At 40.1% G+C, this 21,339-nt stretch overlaps 1 protein-coding gene across 2 annotated transcripts; it reads right to left on the bottom strand.

Moving 5' to 3' along the window:
* Nucleotides 1-4: 4 nt before the first annotated feature.
* Nucleotides 5-16,930, bottom strand: st6galnac5b (ST6 (alpha-N-acetyl-neuraminyl-2,3-beta-galactosyl-1,3)-N-acetylgalactosaminide alpha-2,6-sialyltransferase 5b). Of its 2 annotated transcripts, none has more exons than XM_069150347.1 (5): nt 16,770-16,930; nt 16,035-16,250; nt 6,547-6,956; nt 4,136-4,243; nt 5-3,128 (listed from the first exon to the last, which is right to left on the bottom strand). In XM_069150347.1, the coding sequence occupies exons 1-5, from the start codon at nt 16,788-16,790 to the stop codon at nt 2,885-2,887; spliced, it is 999 nt and encodes a 332-aa protein (XP_069006448.1). In that variant the 5' UTR covers nt 16,791-16,930; the 3' UTR covers nt 5-2,884. The 2 variants fall into 2 exon arrangements, with proteins under 2 accessions (XP_069006448.1, XP_069006449.1); XM_069150348.1 differs by having other exon boundaries at nt 16,699-16,789.
* Nucleotides 16,931-21,339: the final 4,409 nt, after the last annotated feature.

The following is a 21,339-nucleotide window of genomic DNA, read 5'->3' as shown; positions in this document are numbered from 1 at the left end:
ATGTTCCTTTGATTTATTCAGATTTCCAGTGTTTGTGATAGTGTTTAAGAGGAAATATAACTAAACCCATTAAAACATAACAATCTGGACACCAAAGTGTTTCCAATTAATGAGTGTTGTGTTCACAGTAAATACTTCTTTTTTTTTAAATTATATTAAATTGTGTTTGTTGTTAAAAGGCTTACAGTTCAACACAGCAGATTATTTCTTAGCAGGGAGCAGTGAACAACAAAATCGTTGTTGCAGTGATTAAACAGAGTTACCACGTGTTTATTAGTGAGCTTTAGAGGTGTTAGATTTTGTCGAGCTCTGACACATTTAGGCTAACTGCTCCCTCACTGTTTATAGTCTTTCTGCTGGGCTAAGATAAGCTAACGGTCTACTTGCTCTTACTTTCTGACAACATAAAAGTGCTATCAGTCTGCTCAACTCTCAGTATTTCCCAAAATGTCAAACAATTTATTTAATCAGGTGGGGGTTTTTTTAAGCTTGAAAGAAGCTTCACAAACTCTGAAAATAACAATTTACATGAATGTATAGAATTATCATAATACAAATTCTCCTGAAACATCTAGAGCCTAAATGTACAGATCTCACTTTTACCCAAAACGCCATCATCACTTCTGGCTCACCCCGATCTCCTTGTTTTCTCTTTGTGTTTCCAAGGTCAATGGAAATGGTGATGGTGCCTCGAGCATGTGTTTAAAATTGCAATGGCGGGCTCATTTGCAACCAGATTGTCCTTTGAAACCTTTAAAATCCAACCTTTCTACCTGAGGGGCCGGTAATTGGTGTGCAGCACACAAAGTGCAGATCTAAGGAGCACCCAGTGCACTTAGCATGACACCCCAGCACTGCCTGGGCTTTTCTCAGAGCACCTGAGAGCATTGCAGCGTTAAGATTCCACCTGAGTACGTGTGCTTTTCGTAAAATCTGAACGAACACAGGAACAGGCAGCAGTCAGTGTCTTTTCTTTTTTGAGGCTTTGATGCAATCATTTGCAACAGTAGTATAGTGGCTGACTTGCCCTTGTAGTGGAGAACGGTTTATGTGCAGTCCTACAGACAACACAACACACCCCGTGAGACAACGAACCCTAAACCCAACTCCAGGTAACCATAACCCTCTGAGAAGTGGGTGTGCCATGCAGTAGGCCCGTGGTGTAGTACGGTGCGCCTGCAGATGGGCCTACTCGATGTAGTCATTGGAAAAGCCTTTGAGGGCTTTTTCTGACGTTTGGCTTTAAGAAAAGAAACAAATCATGGCCAAGAGTATGAGGCACAGGGGCTGGCAGGGTCTTCCTGAGGGGCCATCTGTTAGAGAGCTAGAGAACAAAATCAGGCCTTATTAACATGTCCTCTTAATCTGGATTGTGTCTGACTATGCCTTACTTTAGGATATTTACATTTAAACATGATTTTTAATGGCATCTTAAGGATGCACAATAAAATTAGATTAAGTTGCTGTATTCTTGTCCTGTGTCTATGACAAAATGTATATTCCAGGCACACTATTTTTAGTTGTGGTTATGTTAAATTTAATTTTTTTTACCTGAACCTTACTGGTTTGGATGGTTACTATCTTATTTTTCAAGTATATAATGTAAGGTTGGGCAGATGGCTGACAGTCATCACAGTGGGTGCCCAGCATCTTGATCAAGTTTTCTAGCAAAGCACTTCATTTAGTCAGTCTTGTCTTTTTCGGGCACCAAAGTGTTTTAACAGCACTGTCCAGGCTGACGGCTAGCCGAGTGAGTTAGTGGGCGAGTGAGAATGAAGAATCAGCGGTGTGGCTGCTATCAGGGCAGACAGACAGACAGCGATGTGCTTTTGGCACAGAGCTGGGTGAGCAGTATAAACTATCAATGCAGCTGTACTTGTGTATTATTATGATCCACATTTTGTGAATAAATTATGCAGTCCTTCAAACCAATTCGACTTACCGAATTTTGTGTACATACACTTCGCTGATTGTAGTGACACGAATGAGCTCCAATTTATTCCGTTATATGGAAGATGAGGCAGGACACTGTTTGAATCTTTAGTCATTTACATACTGTGTTAAGAAATTATCAATGCATATGGGACCTAGCAAAGAAGCTAACACTTAAAATGTAATGTCATCAGTCATCACAATGATTTACTGTAAAAATAATCATATGCCGATTTGGTAGACAATTTTGCCAAATTTAAGCAATATGTACATCAGTTCCAGACAAGCATTTACAAAATAATGACATCAAGTGTCAAAATGAACCCCTTCTCTGAGAAATGTCCAACCAAAGAAATCCAATCCAGCCATACATCTCTGATCAGTCAATCCTCCACTTTCATCCAGGCTGATATTGCCATGATATTTGGTTCAGACATTTATATCCCCACAGGATGAATTTTCCTTTATCGGCAACATGAAGTTGAGATTTGTGATTTGTGATTTTGCGGGAACTGTTTACGTCTGCACTCAAATGACATTTCCATTTACAACTTTACTGCTAATAAGACATTCGGCAACAGCTGCAGCTTCCTCAGATGCTGCAATTAGAATTTTTTTTTTACGTCAGCAGTCCCTCCTTTTCCGCTACGAAGTGTCCAGAGTTTCACACAGAATTTTTGGACCGTTCGAAGAACACTGTCCATGTACTTGTGGTGCACTGCATGTTTCCATACCTGACAGTGTAAACGCACTTACTACATAAGTACGGCATTGGAACCCAGCGCGTGAACATGGTAATCATTGTCCTGCTCAGCTTTAGCCTATGAGCATTGGTGTTGTGGCATGTTGGCTTGCTGTGGACCCTTTCTTGTTTTAAAATAACTGTTAAATGTTTTGTACATTTCTGTCCACATATATTCCACACTTCTGGAGAACGTCTTTGGAGTGAGTCTCAGGATCCAGCTGGAACTGGAGTGTGCGAGCTGTTCACACTGGTGACGACGGCAGCGGGCTTCCAGTCCGGCTTGTAGAAGTGGATGTTGAGGGTTCGAGCCCAATTTGCAAACACCGACTTCTCCGTGATGAAGCGGTGGTGGCTTCCTCGTTGACTTTTCTCGTGGGAAAGATACATGGTGCACTCGTCGGGCCCCAAGGGCTCATAGTAATGATACGGTACAGTGCGATGGGAGGGGGATCTACGCGGGAGAGGAGAAAAAGACAGGAGGAAAGCATGAAAAGGCATCAACGTCAAAGTGCGAGGGAGGGATGTGGAAATAGTGCGGGGATAATTATGATATGCAGGGTTGGAGAGGGGGAGAGGTAACATGTCACAGTGGGAAATAAAGAGAGACAGGAACAAAGAAACACCGAACGATCAGAAGAATCTGGGCCTCACAGATGTGTTCATTATACACCATCTTATTCCTCTGATACTCACAGCTACACCGAGCTCAGTGGAAGAGCTTGGTGTGACACATGAGAGTCACTTCAATCTGCCCTGCATATTTCAAAATGTCCTCTCTGTCCTTGTAGCTTAATGTGAGAACAAGATTAAGAACATTTCCAGGGACCCTGAATGTTCACTGACGTGTTATTTTTATTGTAAAATGTCAAAAATCATTCTCAATGATACTACAATCACAGTCATTCACCAGCCTGACTGCATGGCAATAAGAGACTCATGAAGTTGTCACTGCAGCGCTTTTAAACAAAAAACCTCTAATCTTGTTTGGGTAGAACTATATGTTGTAATTAAGCCAATAAGGTCACAAGTGGCCAAATTCATGGACTGTAAAATTGATGTCACTGTTCAAATACAACATCAGATCATCCTTCCCTACAACAATTCAAGTTTAAGAGTAGTTTGTCAACTTAAGAGTTGATTCCTTTTCATAAACAATTCTGATCTATTGTTAATCAGGTTTCTTTGCACATCATTACACTGGGAGGGCTCTCACTAAAGTGGCCATCAACATTTTACTTACAGCTGATGCTACTGATTGTTTGATTTTAATTCCTCTTGCTTTGAGCTCGGCTTTTGACACTGTAGGTCACTCTTTCTATCGATTTATTGGATGACCCTAAAAAGTAGATTGCAAAGTAGGTTTTTGACATATTTAGCTTCTAACAGGAGTTGTGTGCAAAGCTGAATTAAATTACAAAGCCTCTTAACTCTTGGAGTAAAAAGAGAATCTGATTCTACCTGCAGAAATCAGGGGGCACCATGCCGTACACGTTGATCCTGTCACACAGCTCCAGGGCTATGGCCATGGTGAACCAGCCGGTACTCAGCCAGGAGTTGGAACTCTTCCTGGAGGAGGAGAGAGGATCACCATTTTTGACAAAAGCAAACTCATATAGTGTAAATACATTTAGAGGACTGTCTCCTCACAGATTGTTCCTGTAAGATTAAAGGTGTAGAACCTTATTTTTTAGACTTCACATGATCGATCACCTTCAGTAATGAGAGGAATGTACAGTATACTATGTTTTCTATATGGACTCTGCAAAAAAGGTATAATTGTGCATAATTCCTACTATTCTCCATGTATTGTTCACAATAGAAAAGGTAATGTCAATAAAAAGGACATTTATTCTGACACTGACTATATAGACATGACTGGATTCCCATTGAAATGCAACATCTGCTTATCATCCTCTGGGTTTATTGTTTCCATGCAAATGAGTTTGGATAAATAGCTGGATTCACCTCAGTGAAATGTCTTTATCTAATTGGTTTTCTTTTTGTAAGCTCATATTCAGTTAGCCACTTTTCTACAGTTATGTGTACCACATTTACAGAGGCAATTATCATGTTTTAAAAGACAGGAAACTGCTTAATCTGTTTAATATTCAATAGAAAAGGATTGGAATTTCCCTGTATTGATCAAATTTGTTCCAGACTAAGTGCTACATCTGCGTCTGAAAATGCAAAACTTCCTTTTTCCCAGAATACCTTCTCAGTTAAGATGTAGAGCTACAGTTTCTGCAGAATATTATTATAATACAGTATGTATATTACATCTATAAGGTATAATTAATGTACACTGTCTTGTTGTTCACACAAAAAGTACTTATAGAATTATTACATTTGTAAAGTAGTGCATAACTCTGGTCCCAAAGGGCAATCAAAAAGTCCAGAGGCTGTACCTGATTTGTGTAAATGGTGCACAGCACTGTGACATGTAAGGAACAGGAGGAAGCTATAACCTTCCTGAGTAAGTATTTCAAAATTTTGTCAATTTTTGGGACCTCTAGTTCTGGATGAAGTTGCGATCTCGTTATGCATCTGAAACCAGTTTTCAATGCATTGTAAGCGGGCGTGTTATGTTAGAAAACCAAATGCCATTGTTCAGGTCATTTGCATCAAATATTTTCCTTCAGAAGTCTCAGAACGTCACAGTTGAACTCTGTATTGACAGTCTGACCCTGGGGGATGAATTAATAAAACACAGCCATGTAAATGTCAAAGAAACCCCATCTGGCTACGTGTCTAACCTGATGTGCCTTTTTCAGTCTTGAACAGTGTTATCGTCCCCTCTGAAATGCAAATGCTACTCAAAATACCTTACATTGCTCATCACTTCGTTGTTGAGGCTTTCTGAAGCATTTCAAGTTTCTCTGTTGCCGATTTCCTGAGTTTGACACAAAATTTGATGTGTACCCTCATCTCATCTCATGTCCATAAAGAAATTGCAGATGCACCTGGACCAGTGGTCACAAAGATGAATGTAATTCAAGTCCTGATTTGGATCAAGTGATGAAACTGGGAATACTTTCTAACGAAGGTTATAGCTTCCCCCTGCATCATGCATGTCACGGTGCTGTGCTCCGTTCACATTCAGCAGGGCCCCGGATCTGAACTTTTTTAATCACCTCTCGTATTTGTGAGACGCTGTGCGCCAAAGCTAAATTCTGTCCAAAAAAAAAGAAAGTAGTTATCTAAATTTTTCACTAAAGTAAGAAAAGCTTGGAAGCAGAGGCAGGATGAAGACTGTTAAGAACCAAATATCCAGCCACTCTTCATCATCACTGCTTAATGAAAGCATAGGTTCAGATATAACACAATATTTGTATCAGTTACGCAAGTGTTCTGTCTATCTTATTCAAGGTGCTATTTTTGTCACTTTCAGTAAATAACCACGTCACCTTCCAAGACAGTGATTTAAGCGAACACCTATGTTGTTTTGTGCTTGTAATAACTAAGAAAAGATCATAATTGTAAAAATGTCCAAATAAAACCAAAATATGACCTGTGAATGTAGAGAAAGTAATACTGTAATAGTGTGTAGAGTGTAATACTCTCCCTAAGCCCTGACATTCGTGAGACAGCCGTGATCTTCTGAAGTAAATCTAATCCGAGGAAACTCTTCAGAGATAACTATGTTCAATCTAAATCCTATTAATAAGACTGTGACTGTTTGGAGCTGTAACTTAGTCTGATACAGGTAAATTCTAACAAAAAGTAGCGCAGTCTGTGAATCTCAGTAAATTTCAGGTTAAAGTGGGTAGAACTGATAACAATTCTTTTGGGTTTTGGCCCCTCTCTTGTTTCTACATTTCCTTTCATGTGTCATGTTTTGTTTTATTGAGACTAAATCTGTGACTATTTACCTATCAATCCCTGTTTCCCTTTTAAATAATTCATCCAATTTCAGCATCTTGATCCGGGATATAATGTAGACTTTAAGTTTGGGCAGTAGCTGGTTTAGCAGCCTGAGGTTGTTGTAAACATGGCCTTTTCCATCCCGTCTCATGCCGCTGCTTGGTCCCCAGAAGATGAACACTGTGTCATGGCTGGCGTTGAGCAGCTCCTGTCTGTTCCGCAGCACCCTTTGCAGGCTAGAGTGAGCTACAACACGCAGACTTGTGTGCCGGCCAACGTCCTTGTGATAGCCTACGCTGGGAGCATCGTTCATACGGATAACACACTCAGAGCGGTCGATTTCTTTGCCCTGCTTGCTCCCAGTCAGCTGGCCAGAGCTGGTCACCAGGGCGCAAGTCCTGCAGTGCATTTTCAGAGGCTGTGGAGGTAAAACATCAAAGGTCAGTTTACTATTTTCTTACTTGAATTGGCATTCCACAAAATACCCAGACATTGTAATACAGTGTTAGATGCCGCCTTGCCTTTTTGTACATCTGACAGAAGCACTCACTTAAGGGTAGACTTCCTCTTCTGGCATGAGGGGATCAGAGCTGTTGTCCTTTACATGTACTAAACCTGTGTGCAGGAAACTGGACCACAGTATTTACTAACTACAGAAGACATACCTCAAATCCAGTGTTTTAATCATCGCTTTGAACACTTCTTTCTCAACTGTCTGTAGCAGGGCAATGTCCTTGTGGGGGTGGATTGTTATTGCATTCGTATTGCTGCTCCGCTGCTTGCTTTTCCTGTCATACAGTATGTTGTGTCTCGAGTAAATACCTCTTCAAGCAATGTTCAACCTTTAGGCTTCACTGTTTCATCATTGGAGTCCAATGATCATAATCGCATACTCTCCTGGTATTCCAATGCATTTCCTGCTGAAGTGATGCCAAAAGCTGCAAGGATTATTACCATGAGCAACAGCAGTGGCTCAACAAACATAAAAAATAAAAAATTTCGGTCTCGGGTGAATTTTTTAAAACCCCCAAAACTTCCAAACAGTAGACAGCTCCTATCTTGGGCAAAAGTTGTTCTAGTGCCTCTCTGGTCTCTCCCTCTTCATTTTCCATCTTTTGTTTCTGTTCTTGATTGTACTGTAGCAACAGAGCCTCTCCAAGCTGTTAACAAACTATTATGCTATCTGGCTAGCTTGACTAGGGTAACCACCTAGTTACACACAGTTTGGCAGTGTAATTTTGTAAATATACAATTACTAGTTTTATCAATTGTGACACAAGTTGTATGCCATAGTGTTTTGTCCTGTTAAAGATAGTTAGTTGTAGCTTATTAATTGCTGTGTCATCATGTTAAGAAGTTAATGTTGAACATATTCACCATCTAAATTTAGTGTAACATGCCAACCTTTACTAATCACAAAGTAGCTGAGCCTAATGTCATTGGTTTTGCAGGTCTTTTTGACCCAATCACTGCACTAAAGGAGAAATGAAGGAACCAGCAAGGCTATAATTTATTCTGAGTGGGACATGAACAAAACTTCATCCCATTCAATTTAACCTTAAAGTGCTGGTAGAGAAAATCTCAGGCAATCACCGAAGTCAGTAGGATTCATCGTCTGGGAACCATGAATGTTTCAGTAAAACAATGGCAATCCATCAAATAGTTGTGGGCATGTTTAAGTCTGGATCACACCGGTGGAGACACTGGTTATCAGGCACAACTAAAACTAAATAGCTGAGATAAAGGAATGGGTCTGCGACCTTCAGCCATCAAGGTCAAGCCATATTTTCAGAGGCCCTCAGCTTGATCTTAAAAATTGTCTGCCAAGAGGAAGAACCAGTGGCCCTGAAAGATTTCAGCACAGTCGGTACAACAACACATGCAGAGATCACAGCCATGACAAGGGCGTGTTATACAAGCTTGATACAGTATAAAACATCTCTGATATTGCAGCCATTGTATGTGTGTGTGTGTGTGTGTGTCAAACCCACACACGAGTCCATTCATATACTTCCTTTTATGATTATTCTGTCATCTGCCTCCTAATAGGACCTGAATAAAGTACAGAATCAAGCCGCGAGACTCATATTGGGCTACTCTGTCCAGTATCCTGTTATTCAAAAGCACTGTGGAGCAGAGTATTCTATTATTCATCTCTATCCTGTAAATATGTTTATTTATGTTTTATATGTCTATTTATGTCTGCCTGTTTTGTTTTTTGGACGCTGAGGGTGAACCTAAAACCGGAGTCAAATTCTTTGTATGTGTCAACATACATGGCCAATGACGCGATTCTGATTCTGATTCTGATTACAGTACATTCAGTTTGTATCAACATCGTGCATATACGTTTATTAAGTCAAAGCCTCAGAGCAATTTTCACTTAAAACATCACACAGGTATTGATCAGAAATGCTCCCTTATATAAAAGCCGGTGCACTCGGAGGATAATTCATTATAGATAAGCTTTGTCATGATGGTACGTAGTGTTGTAAAGTAAAGATGTTGTATGGGTTTGAATTATACAGAACAGGTATTCATGATGTTGTGCCCAACCAGGTTTCTAAAGTTGAAAAAGGCGAGCTCAGATTGAATGATCCCACAGCAAAAACCCAGTGACTCTTCACATGAATTATTCCCAGCCTTAATAGAGAGCCACATTGGCATTCTGAACTGCGCTCTGAGCTTCACAGTCCATCAGGTTTTGAGGTGGGAATGTGTGTGAGTGTATGTGTGTGTGCATACATACAGGTGATATTACCAGTGCCACAGGCTGTGCTGCTCACACTGCTGTATTTATAATACACCCCCATTATCTCTGTGACCCCACAGTGAATGATTTCTTCATGTGCGCGTGTGTGTTTCTCTGCATATGTTTGTATATGAGGGTAGCATCTGGGGATGTCCTCAAATCTGTGCAGAGTTTGATGTGGCCCCAAATATGCAAAATAATCACCTTTCTCTAGTAAGAATCTGCAACTGTCTAAAAAGTGTCTAAATCCAAAACCAGTTATAATTACTTCTCCACACACATAATCACGCAACAACAGTCTCAATGCACTGAGGAAGTCATTTCTATTCTTCAGCACATCACCCAAAACAAACCATTTCCTGTTGGGATGTGCTCTGTGTAAGCAGAACCCCTCCCTCAATATCAGGTATGTCGGAGCAAATTACACACTTCACTGCACAAACACACACTCCCAGCTAAGGCAGGGAGCCTTAGCTGGGAAAAATCACAGTCCTTTCAGCTGTTTGTTTTTCTACATACAACAGATAGCAAGCAAGCAGATAGTCTAAGCAATTACTCCCAAGTAACTTTTAATCATTTTAATAGTGAGGCAATGAGTTAAACTAGTATGAGGCAATTGAAGGTTGCATGGCTGGTATTGTATTTTAAAGTGCCTGTGAAATAATAATAGTGTCCTTGACAGTGATGCTGAATCTCCTGCTCCCTGAGCTTCTGACAGCTTGATGTTGCTGGGAAATAGGCACTTATAGACCCTGTATCACAGTCAGGGGGGCTTTCAAAATCAGATGGAGAATACTGCAGGTACGAGGCAGTTGAAGATGCATTCCATATACTACTGAATGAATGAGTAAATTAATGCAGCATCTTGCATATTACAGCTGGATTTCACTCACAATCAGCCTTGAATTAAGAGCTGGTCCTTCAATTTGTGAACCAACTAGCCCTCGAACACTTGCTGACTCCCACACAAGCCTCACCAGTCTGCACTTTATTATGCGGACAGAAGATTGTCTACCTTGATCAATGATGCATAACCTTGTAAGCAATGCACGTTCTAGGATTAACATGATGTGAAAAGGCAATAGGTCCAACTTTACAAGGCTAAGGGAAATTTGACGTGAAGCCGACTGGGTTTACGAGATCTACAGCGTTAAGAGTAAAAGCAGTAGAAGAAGCACTTTGGATTCCAGTTCACGTCAATTACCGCCCACACACTGATACCAGGCTCATCAGTATGATCCTGATTATACACTTCCCAGGGGAACCCAAGATCATAATTGCTTTCAGAGCAAACCCCATCAGTCAGCCTGTGATATTGCACAAGAGCATCCATTGTGCCTCCAATTCTCCAGCCTCATGCCTACATACCCATTCAGTGTAAAAAAGAATAGATAGCACGCACTCACAGGAAAAAGTCTTGGTATGGATGAGTATCTGATAGTCAAAGAGGAGTCATGAATAAAGACAAAAGACCCATAATGCCATAATTACCATAGATTTAAAGGACATAGTTGATCCTATTCTACAGTTTTCTTTGGGTCAACAAATTCCATTAAAAGAACTTGGCTGTGTCTGAAATCACCTCTCTATTTACCTAATCGAGTCCCACACAGCGATGCTTCACATAAATAGAACGGCTCAAACAGTCTGGTAGGTTCAGAAAATAACATCACTTCACTGCAATGCAGCTTGTAAAAGCAGGAGAAGACACCACTTATGACATATAACGATAGTATAATATCCAAAATCTAAGACAATATCTAGTCTCATTTCACAATATGAGACAATATCGAAATATTGCCCAACCCTATATATCTACATTTTCAATTTACTGCTCACACATGGGTCTAATCTAGGAGTTACTGAGTGAACGTGTTTGTCAATACAGTAACTCACTTTTTGACTTCCCTAGCCTGTCTGTGTGTCTCAGCCTTCAAGCCCATCGGTCCCTACACCAGACAAACTTCTTTAGAAACAGGTCAAGAACCCACACTTTCAGCTTTAAAAAGGATAGATAGTTAGGGTAGATTGAGAGGCAACTTCCAGAATTCTGACTTTGTCAGCCCAATATCACGGCAAAGCGTGAAATAGACACACCCGACGACTACAGCACAATGTGAAATAGCTTTGGATGGCGATGTCTATGCATTACAGTTACACATTTCACTGGAGTGGACGGGCGTGTCTGTTTCACGCTTTGCTATGAGGGCTGACTGTGTATGTGGGACTGACTGCGAATAGACAACAGTGTCTATGTTCATTATAATGAAGGACTATGCCACCTAGGGCAGTATAGCTCATTGACTTGGTTGTAATAGTGTTTGGAAAATAACAAAGCTCTGTAGCACAGAGCAAGATGCTGTATTGGGCTTTATCTAGAAAAACATACTTTTTAAACCAATTAATTTGTTGGTTTTCAACTTTTAATGAGATTTCTTGGCAATAAGGGAAATATAGAACGTCACCAGCAGTATCCTTTAACGTCAACCTTCCTCTGATATGAGCAATGGTGGGTGAATGCTCAGCTGTATTAGCTTCCAGTTATACAAAATTTTTTAGATGTTGTCGTCATTATACTTTGTGAAGTGCATAGAAATAGGGTAATGGCTCAGCTGAGAGCAGAAGTAGATTAAGTGGCACCTGTGCTGTGGCGTGAGGGTTTAGTGATCACTGGTGCTTTCTTTTCTCAGAGACCAATTAATTACAACAAAACCCTCCTGACAGTTTCTCCAGACACCTCATTAAGCTGATGCCAATGACACACATTCATGTGGCAATCGGAAACTTGCTCTGTTCTCAATTTGATGGAATAAGGGCAAGATAATCAAGGCACCTGTCGTCAACTTCTTCTTCTTGATCCAGTCCAACTCAGAAAGAGATCTTACTGGTAAAATGTGGAAGACTGCTGCTCAGATGATGAAGCATCATTAGCAGCAAATTGATAGAGAGATTCAAAATAATTTTCCATTGGTTTCCCATAAGTAAGGTTGGGTATTCAAAAATATTCATTATTATCGGTACCATAACTTTGAAAATGGTTCCTAAGCGATATGTGTTTAGAAACCAATTTTATCAAATTAATTTGAGGAAATAAAAAATAAAATCTCATATTTTGGTACAAATCTTAAATGTTCCTGCAATTTAGAGGGGGAGACTGCAACCCTTGTTGTTTTCGGTAGCTGCAAAGATGCTAGGATTTAAAGATTTTCTCCAAGCATCTCATGGCTTGCTAGTAGATGCTAGCAGGTTGCACATAGAGAAGCCTTCAGTTACTTTAGTGCACACAATCTAACACAAGTGTGGCCAAATGAGTTTGAAAAGAGTGAAATATAGCAGATTAGGTAGATAGATTGATTTGACTTTATTAATCCCACAGTGGGGAAATTTACTCGTCACAGCAGCATAGAGAAAGACGAAAAAAGTGCACACAATATGAACAAATTTACAAATACTTATGATATATAGGAAATAAGATAGATCAAAAAATATTATTTTAGAAAAAAAATAAGGTAAGATCAAGCTAAGATAAAAAAAAAATAAGTGAATTTATCTACATTGGAGAAGCTAAGTATGTTAAACGCTGTGGCTCACTGATGCTGATTAGATTTACTTCTGTGTAAACGTATATCCATGACTGGAAATCAAGATAATATTTGTGACTTCCTGTTGACTCTTTTGCATATTCAACCATTAAATAAGAGCAATTGAATATTTATTTTGCTCTGGGTTCGAAGAAAGTTGTCTGTTATTCTGAGCTTGCTCTGAACAGTTTAGTTGAACGTTAGAAAGGAGTTGAGCGTAGGTAAGGAGAAATGTTTGACTTTCTAATGACACCTATTTTTCTCAAGGCTGACTGCATTAAAGGCTGTCAGAGCACAGAAAGGCATTGCCCATAACAAGTAGGTACATCATAAAGTTGCACAGGCACGCAATCCACATTCAAGCTGTAACACAGGTTTTGTGATTAGAGCCCACAAAGGCCATTGTAGATTGATTCTGCCGACAGTTCTTCAAAGGTCAACATCTCTTTAACAGGAATCTGCAAAACATCAGAGAAGGAGAGAGGATGGAGAGCAAAGGAGAATAATTTTGTGACTGTGTGTTCAGGTGTTCAGACTCAATTGTGTGTGTGTTTGAAAGAATCTATTGAGCTCTGCAGCTCTAATTATTGTAGCTTGTCAGTGAAAAGAAATACATACTAGAGGCAGACATCTCACAAAACCTGCACATATTGAATAAGGCTGACAGGGAGAGAGAGAGATACAAAGAACATGGAGACTCTTCGTCAGTTGCTGACGACCCACATAAATGCGTACGGTAACTTTGAAATCTGACCTTGCACTACACAGATTTGTGAGTTTTAACAGAGCTGTTTTCATTTTTACAATCTTTTGGTAATGAATAGAGTTGAAAGCCTTTCACCTTCCGTCACTGGAAGCACCACACTTAAGATCATTATTGTTCGCTGGGTGTTTTGCCACCTATTTGGTGATACAGTATATAAATGAGCGAAGCCACCAAAGACCACCACCCATGCAAACAAAATATGCACATAAGTTAATACAGGTCATAACCAGGGTCCAGCAGGCACATTAGACAGAGCCCCAGCTCACATTTTCAAGCATCTCTGGCTTCCATGAGAGCATAAAATTTTACTTAGGTGTCTGGGCATTTGCATGAGATTGTCTGCACAAGCGTACGGGTGCTGTGTGAATGTGCATGCCTGTGTGTGCACTTGTGCCAAAGGCAAGATTCCCTCAAGCAGTAGCAGCATCAGACCTAAGATGACCCTGAGGGGAACCTCACTGGCAGATCCACCCACTCCACAGATCCTAAGGCAGGTCTGCTGCAGTTAGCTATTCCCAGGCTCTGTCGGAGGGTGGAGCAGAAGCAGCAGAGCTGGAAGCCTCATATTGGGGGGAGGGAGCACAGAATGACACTAAGCAGTATAAAAATGTCACATTGTGGATCAGTCACGAATCAGCTGTCAGCTAGGAGGAGGTGGACGATGAGGAAACTTTGTATAATAAAGTGCCTACAGCGCAAAAAAAAGTCCAAACTGAAGCAGCTACCCCTCATTTCTCTTAAGAACACCTGTAAAACCAGATTAATATTTCTTTTTCATTAGCTTTAAAAGAATCAGAGCAGGGTTACAACATCTCAGAGGAACACTGAACTGGGACTGACCAGCTCAAGAAACAGAGATGAGTCAAGCTGGATCAAATGTCAAAACCAACATCACTCTCATTTCATTAATCATTAGGCAGAGAAGAGTGAACTCCAATCAACACTTTCTTTTGCTCTAAATCCTTTTCTGTTGAGTGCAATCTGAGCAATCCAATGTGCTTTCCGCTCTGCTGTGTCTTGCTGTATATCTGTCTCACCGAGGGTGCTTTATCTGTGCGAATGAGCTGTATGTAACAATGTGCTGGGTCTGACTGATAACCCACTGCATTACAGTAAAACTGATGGTGGCGCTCACACCACCCGAAGATTATAGCGGTGACGTCTTGAGTGGACGTTCTAGTAGATATCCATCCTGTTTTAAAGTGCTTTTGTCATTGAATATTTCATGGTGAAGACATTAATTATGAAATAAGAAACGCAGTAAACTATTGAGTTAAGACCCCGTGCTACTACAGAAAATTCTGCTTTTAAGTTCAATACTTAAGGTATTAGACGATATTATAGGAGACCAAACGGGTAAAATATAGTTTTAATACTCATATTGAAATCTGAAGCTTTTTTTTCATAAACAGAAATTGCTCCACAATTTCAATTAATTCATTTTGAGGACTTTGCTATTATCGCACTATTACAGCTGCACGGTGCTTTTAAAAACATGAAAAATAACTTACAATGATTTACAATTCATACATCTGCTGGAAAAAAAAACAAGACATTAGATTTAACTGTGAAAACATAATTCACCAGTCAAATACACAGAAGAGTTTTCAGTTCTCCCTGAAACTAGGGCAGTTTCAAGAAAGCCATTTTCAGCGCATACCTGAACCCTATATTTGCATGCCAGTCTCTCTGCTTCACCTGTATGAAAGCAGAATACAGATTAGGTGCAGTTTGTTGTGAAAAAAAAAAAAAAAAGGCCACAGCAATCAATGTTCTTTTTAAGGGCTAGCTGTTTGGAAGATATGCCCAGGTGATTACAAATATGTTCAAATGCACAGAGTGAATTCAGATTCCTCGCTGTAGAGTTAGACTGTGAGCACTGGCAAAGGACTGTGTGTGACTGAATCAGTGCAAGCCGAATTTGTCCAACCATACTGAAATTGACTTTCTTACTCTATTTCCAGGTGTTGTCTTTCCTCCCCAGTTTGCTGTGATGACTTTCTTGGCTTCTATGTGTCGCCTGCTGATCGCCAGCCACTCCTTTTAACCGGCTATTGTGTAGTTTTCTTGCACTATTCCAACACACTTCCCTTTCTATGCAGGCACCTGATGCACTGACAGCAACCTGATTGCTCACCGAGGTCTCTGTGTTGGTGGTTGAATGGTGCAGCCCAACCCCAACCTGTGCTTCGTTCCTGTATTTCTGATTTCTTTGGAAAGATTTATAAATGATCTTATACTCTGGATCTTCAGCGTATTTTTGTCTCCTTAAAAGCGTTTATAAAATGCAGAAGATACTGTCATGCCATATGTATTTTTAAAGAACCAGGTGCAACATCATCTCTGTCTATGCTGCTGCAACTTGACGGACTCAGTGCACAGATGGTGCATATTTACCTTATGATCCATGACACCTGCGTACCCCCCCAGGGTTGATGTCGGGAGTCTCTGAGGTCTCTCTGGTCTCTTTGTGGATGGGGCGGGAGCATCCAAACGATGGGAAGATGACAATGTCGATGATGAGGAAGACGATCTGTCACCAGAGCTGCTGTTGTACACCAACATAAAGCTGGTAACCATGGTAACGATGATGAGGCCACTAACCCCTTGGCACTAGAGGGACACATGAAACATCAAGAGGGCCACAAGAGAACATCAAGTCAGAGCAGCAGTGGAGTAAGAAAATTCCAAAACGGTTCACATAAGCTTCAGAAGATAATCTTTGGTCAAGAGCTTGCTGCTAATTAAATGTCAGCTTTCAAAGCAAAGACAACACAGTAATAACAGCTGCTCTTTCCTTCGCGCAACGCTGCAAATGAAATGTCAGCTGTGCTTCTCAAATGTGCTCAACATGCTCTGTGAACAGGGCAACTTGTTTTATGGAGCGATGCAAAAATAACATTATGCTGCTCAATTCAAACGTTTCATAATTACTTCACACACACACACAAAACTTTACGCGGATGAGCTCTTACAGGATTATCCTTCATGAATATAATGAATATATAATCTCAAAGTACAATTAGGTCACATAGATGACAGAGCTCAGTCCGTAACTCACTTCTGAGCACCGTAAACACTAGAGCTCCCCGCAAAAGAACATTATTTCCTGCAGCTCTCGTTCTTAATTACCACTCTAATCTTCATCTTCATTTCCCCTCGTTTCCACGCGCGCAGTGAGTCTTCATCCTACCGGGACCGGGCGTCGGGACTCTTCAGCACGCAACACTTGAGCGGCAGCAGCAGCGGGATCGGAGCGCAGCGGCTCCACAAATCGACGCTCCACTACTCCTCTCCTCATGCTCCGCTCTACAGGGACGCCCTCGTTCAGCGCCGCGCTCCTCATGGTCCTAAACAACTCTAAGTTTCACTGTTCACAGGGGGTTCACCGGATAGTAGCTCATGGACACGACATTATTGTATTGATAAACACTTCAGTAACATTAAATATTAAGGGCTCTCTGTCTGCCTTGGAGGAGAGTTTCTTTGCGCATTTTGTCTGTCTCCATCTATGGTCTATCTAACCATGTCAATTTAGCCTATACAATTAGCAAAATACAGGATACTTTCACAGATTTTTTTTTTTCTTTTTTGGTACGGTTATCTAATTAATTCTATTCTCATAGCCCTGTGGGAAGTCATTTTGGGAACCACCGAAGCTGAATGAACGTCAAATCATTGTGGAGGACATTAAAAGTAACTAAATGAATTGTTCCAGATCTCAGTTGTAGCTGATTCAGAGTGAACTCCAGTTTATTTGTTTTGAATTTAAAAACATAACATTTTCTTGGGGGAAGACCCACAAACCGCCCACAAAATGCAAGCATCTAAATCTTACACAACTTTAGGGAAATTACTGTAAAATGTTGGCCATCATTTTACCACACAGTTGTCCTCAGTTGGTACAGTGAGATGCTTTTAGTCTTGAGTTAGACTGTTTTTCTGAATAAATATATTATTTAAAAATGTGTTAATCAATATGCACATTGCGAGTCTCCTCATGCAAAATTTAGCTAAACATCACAGCCTTTGTAATAGATATTTTTTAATAACATCATTTTATAATGCACAAGAACTAATAACAGGTACAATTTGAAATAATAATGTCAAGGAAAGGTAGGTTTTTTTTCCCCCACTGTTTTCTAATGGAGTGTCACCTACACTCCCAATTTTGTATTACAGTTGAGTAGATATCTATTCTTCATGGATATGACGGACAGATGTATGAAAATAGGACTCCGCTCCCTATCTTTCACCTCTTTTTTCAGGTATTATGTAATAAAATGCTGGAGATAGAGAGGATTTACATGTTCCTAATTTGCATGAATTTAATGCCATCACAGCATTTATTTTATATTTTTTGTTTGCATTATTATTATTTTTTTTAAATGGATAGAGGCGCAGAGTAATTTGTGTCTGTGAAAGAGTCAAGATTAAGGATATTCAAAGATACTTAGATTACACAGGTCCTTGGAGCTCTTGCCTTACACAATGAAATGAGGAAATTTCATTGAAGTAGCAGTGATTGAATTTGTATAGCATCATGATTTAAATACTTTGAGTATGTAAAAGCCTTTCGGTAAAATTAATCTAATGGGGCAGTTGCACTGAATGTTTTCAGGAAATAGGCTTAAAAAATACTTCCCTTATCTTTTCTCTTTGGGATTTACATTTGTCTCCAAGTTATGGGGTGATGGGAATGTCGGTGATGATACAGAATATGCTGACAAATATTCTGGGTACAGTGCAACATAATTTTTTGACTTTCAAGTAGATTTTGGGACATTCCGTTTAAGGACAAGAAACTCATTTTCTCATTTGTCACAGCAACCTGAGCAGCTAAAGCTCCTCATGGGAGACAGATTTGCTGGAAGCTGTAATCTAGATAAGGAGGAGTCTTTTTATAGGCGCCCTCTGAGATGTTGTCATTGTGTTTGTTTTTCATGTCCTAGCCATTCCTCAGCAAGTCTCAGTTCATAAACTGAAATGTATCTGTTGGCTTTATGGGACTTAATATGTAATTTATCTGGAAAACGACACAGAATATCACACTCAGACCAGATGCTGAGAAAAAAAATCAGGCTGTAGCCTACTTAATCCTCCTGTTGTCCTCGGGTCAAAATGACCCGCAGCTGTGTTCAACCAAGTTCTATTTTATTTCTATATTTTTATATTTTTTGGGATCATTGGTCATCATTCTTTAAAGAAACCCTCACAGCCTCCTTGTCACCAATGATCCCCAAAAAAATATGAAAATAAAATAGAACTTGGTTGAACACAGCTGCGGGTCATTTTGAACCAAGGACAACACGAGGGTTAAAAGCTGTAGTGTTAATAGCATGTCTTCTCTTTTTAGCCCAGATTTACTCGATTGTAAACAACTGCCTTGTTGAACTAATTAACTTTGGCCTTTTCTATCTGAAAGCCAGATACAATAATTTATATAGTTGGGTATAAACGGCCACAGGCCAAAAATGTTGGGAACCAGGGCTCAAAGTAGCACAAACACACATAACATTAACACAGGATAAAGTTATGTGTAGAGCAAATGATGAATTTAACAAAAAAAAATTATAACTTAAATAAGAAAAACAATATTTTTGATGATTATTTCCTAAAGATATACATTATGTAACACACAGTCTTTTATTTTATAAAGTACCTTTGACACCATATGGGCATGTCATTGGTAGAATTATTGTAGTCTAACAACTATAATATCTGCACCACAGAGGAGCAGTGCCTCAAAAAGCCCATTGTCATTGTGAATTCAGAGGATTAAGTGGCGAGCAGTCTGTGTGTTTTGATTAGAAGTCTCCCCGAGGTCTCAAATGCATCTCAAAACACAGCTCCGGGGAGCACACACTGAAAAGAGCAACGCAAATGTCTGTGGAACAAAACCTTTTTTTAATTAACTCCAACCTTCTATCAAGTGAGGCGCCAGGCGGCTGTCTGCCTGCGCTGAGCCAAAAACAATACAAGTGTGAAATAATCTGCTCTGTTTGCACCTGTTTGCTGTGCCAATAGCGGTTTGGTTTTACTCATTATATCGTCCCCAAATTGAAGAGTACGTGCCTCTGGGTGTCATCCTTAGAAACTAAACTAAGACTGAAAGTCAAAACCTTGCGAGTGCCTTTCCAACTAACAGATCTGTTCGTGTTTGAGTGCTTTTACACTTGTACAATATGTTTTACTGTGCAGTCAGATGCCACACAGGAAATTTGGTTCTGTTTGTTTAGGCACACAAAATAAAGGTTACATTCATATGTAATTTAGAAATGTTATACCAATAGTCACATTTAAGAACTGAAGTAGCCCCAAACATCCTTCCATCCATTATCTACCCGCTTTATCCAGAACAGGATCACAGGGGGGCTGGAGCCAGCTGACTTTGGGCAAAGGTGGTCGCCAGTCTATCATACGGCCAACACAGAATGACAGACAGAAGACAGACAACCTTTCTAGCTCACCTTCACACCTACACGCAATTTAGAATCACCAATTAACCTAACATGTGCGTCTTTGGACGGGTGGGAGGAAGCCAGAATACCCAGAGAAAGCCCATGCAGGCACTGGGATAACATGCAAATTCCACATAGAAAGGCCCCAGCTGAGGGTCAAACTCAGATTCTTGCAGGAACCACTGCACCACTCTGCTGCCAGCTCCAAACATCTTTATGCAAAATGTATCAGTTTAATAGCAAAAGATATAGAAGGGTATTTTGCTCCAACCAGAATTGTCTTGCTGGCAGGAACAAGACATCTCTAAAAGAGCCATTAGACACAACTGCAGCACTCTCAATTTGAACTACCTTTTTTTTGGGAGCTTATCCATTTTTTTATTTTTTTATGGCAGAATGATTTAATTATGAGCAAGAGACAATGTGGATTGCTCTCTATTAAGCATTGCAATATTAACTTCATAACTTTGAAAACTGCTGTATGAATCTAACTGTAATATCACTACAAATCAGTGATGCACCTGGAGAAAATGTCTAGGTGCATGATGTGTGTGGCAGTTGAAATGTTATTGTATACCACAGTCCAGACAAACACTGCACATTTACGCTATGATGGAAAGTCATCACACAGAAAGAGAGCATCAGGAGGCAGATACAAGCTCCAGCGTTCTGAGCCCCACGAGATAAACGTCCCCATTCTCTTTGCAAATGGTCTCCTCTTACAGACAGATCATTGACTCCTCAGCTGGCAAATTGATTGAAAAAAAAATAAGACTTGCAATCTCCTTGTGCACACTGTGTCTCTGTTGCTCTGCTGTACAGCGTTACTGAATAATGTCTTTTATGATGGAATTTAAAGGATTTCAATTTTTAAGAGTCAGCAGGACTGATTGCGACTGCGACAATTTCACTGAATGAAAATGAAACAAGGGTTATTGCGTCGAGAGCATCTCCCTCTGCCTTAGATTATTAAAAAAAAGACCTCACTCACAATGCAAACTGCAAAGGAAAAATTATGAAGAGAAAGAAATTACCTTTTGTTTCATAAAATGCTGCAGCACAAAATATGACCGCATCTGTTGTGTATGCTCATGATTACGTAATAACCAAGCTGTTGGCATCCATCTTTTTTCCTGAATGACAGTGAGAGAGACGGATGCAGATGGCAACTCTGGAAAATGAAGTAATTCTTAATTCAACAACTGTGTGAGATGTGTTGTTCCTCTTGTACAGCCCCTTGC

The sequence above is a fragment of the Embiotoca jacksoni genome, unplaced genomic scaffold, assembly GCF_022577435.1.
Source record: "Embiotoca jacksoni isolate LCO1_2020_lvr unplaced genomic scaffold, fEmbJac1.0.p SCAF_16, whole genome shotgun sequence".
In the NCBI taxonomy this organism is placed as follows: Eukaryota; Metazoa; Chordata; class Actinopteri; family Embiotocidae; genus Embiotoca; species Embiotoca jacksoni.
This window is presented reverse-complemented; position numbering and strand designations above follow the sequence as displayed.

Coding starts and splice junctions, on each gene's coding strand:
- st6galnac5b (XM_069150347.1), bottom strand. CDS start 16,790: ATGAAGATGAAGATTAGAGTG. Junction 4,244..6,546: donor AGGGAAACAGGGATTGATAG/GTAAATAGTCAC, acceptor CTCCTCCTCCAG/GAAGAGTTCCAACTCCTGGC. Junction 3,129..4,135: donor GTGCCCCCTGATTTCTGCAG/GTAGAATCAGAT, acceptor TCTCCCGCGTAG/ATCCCCCTCCCATCGCACTG.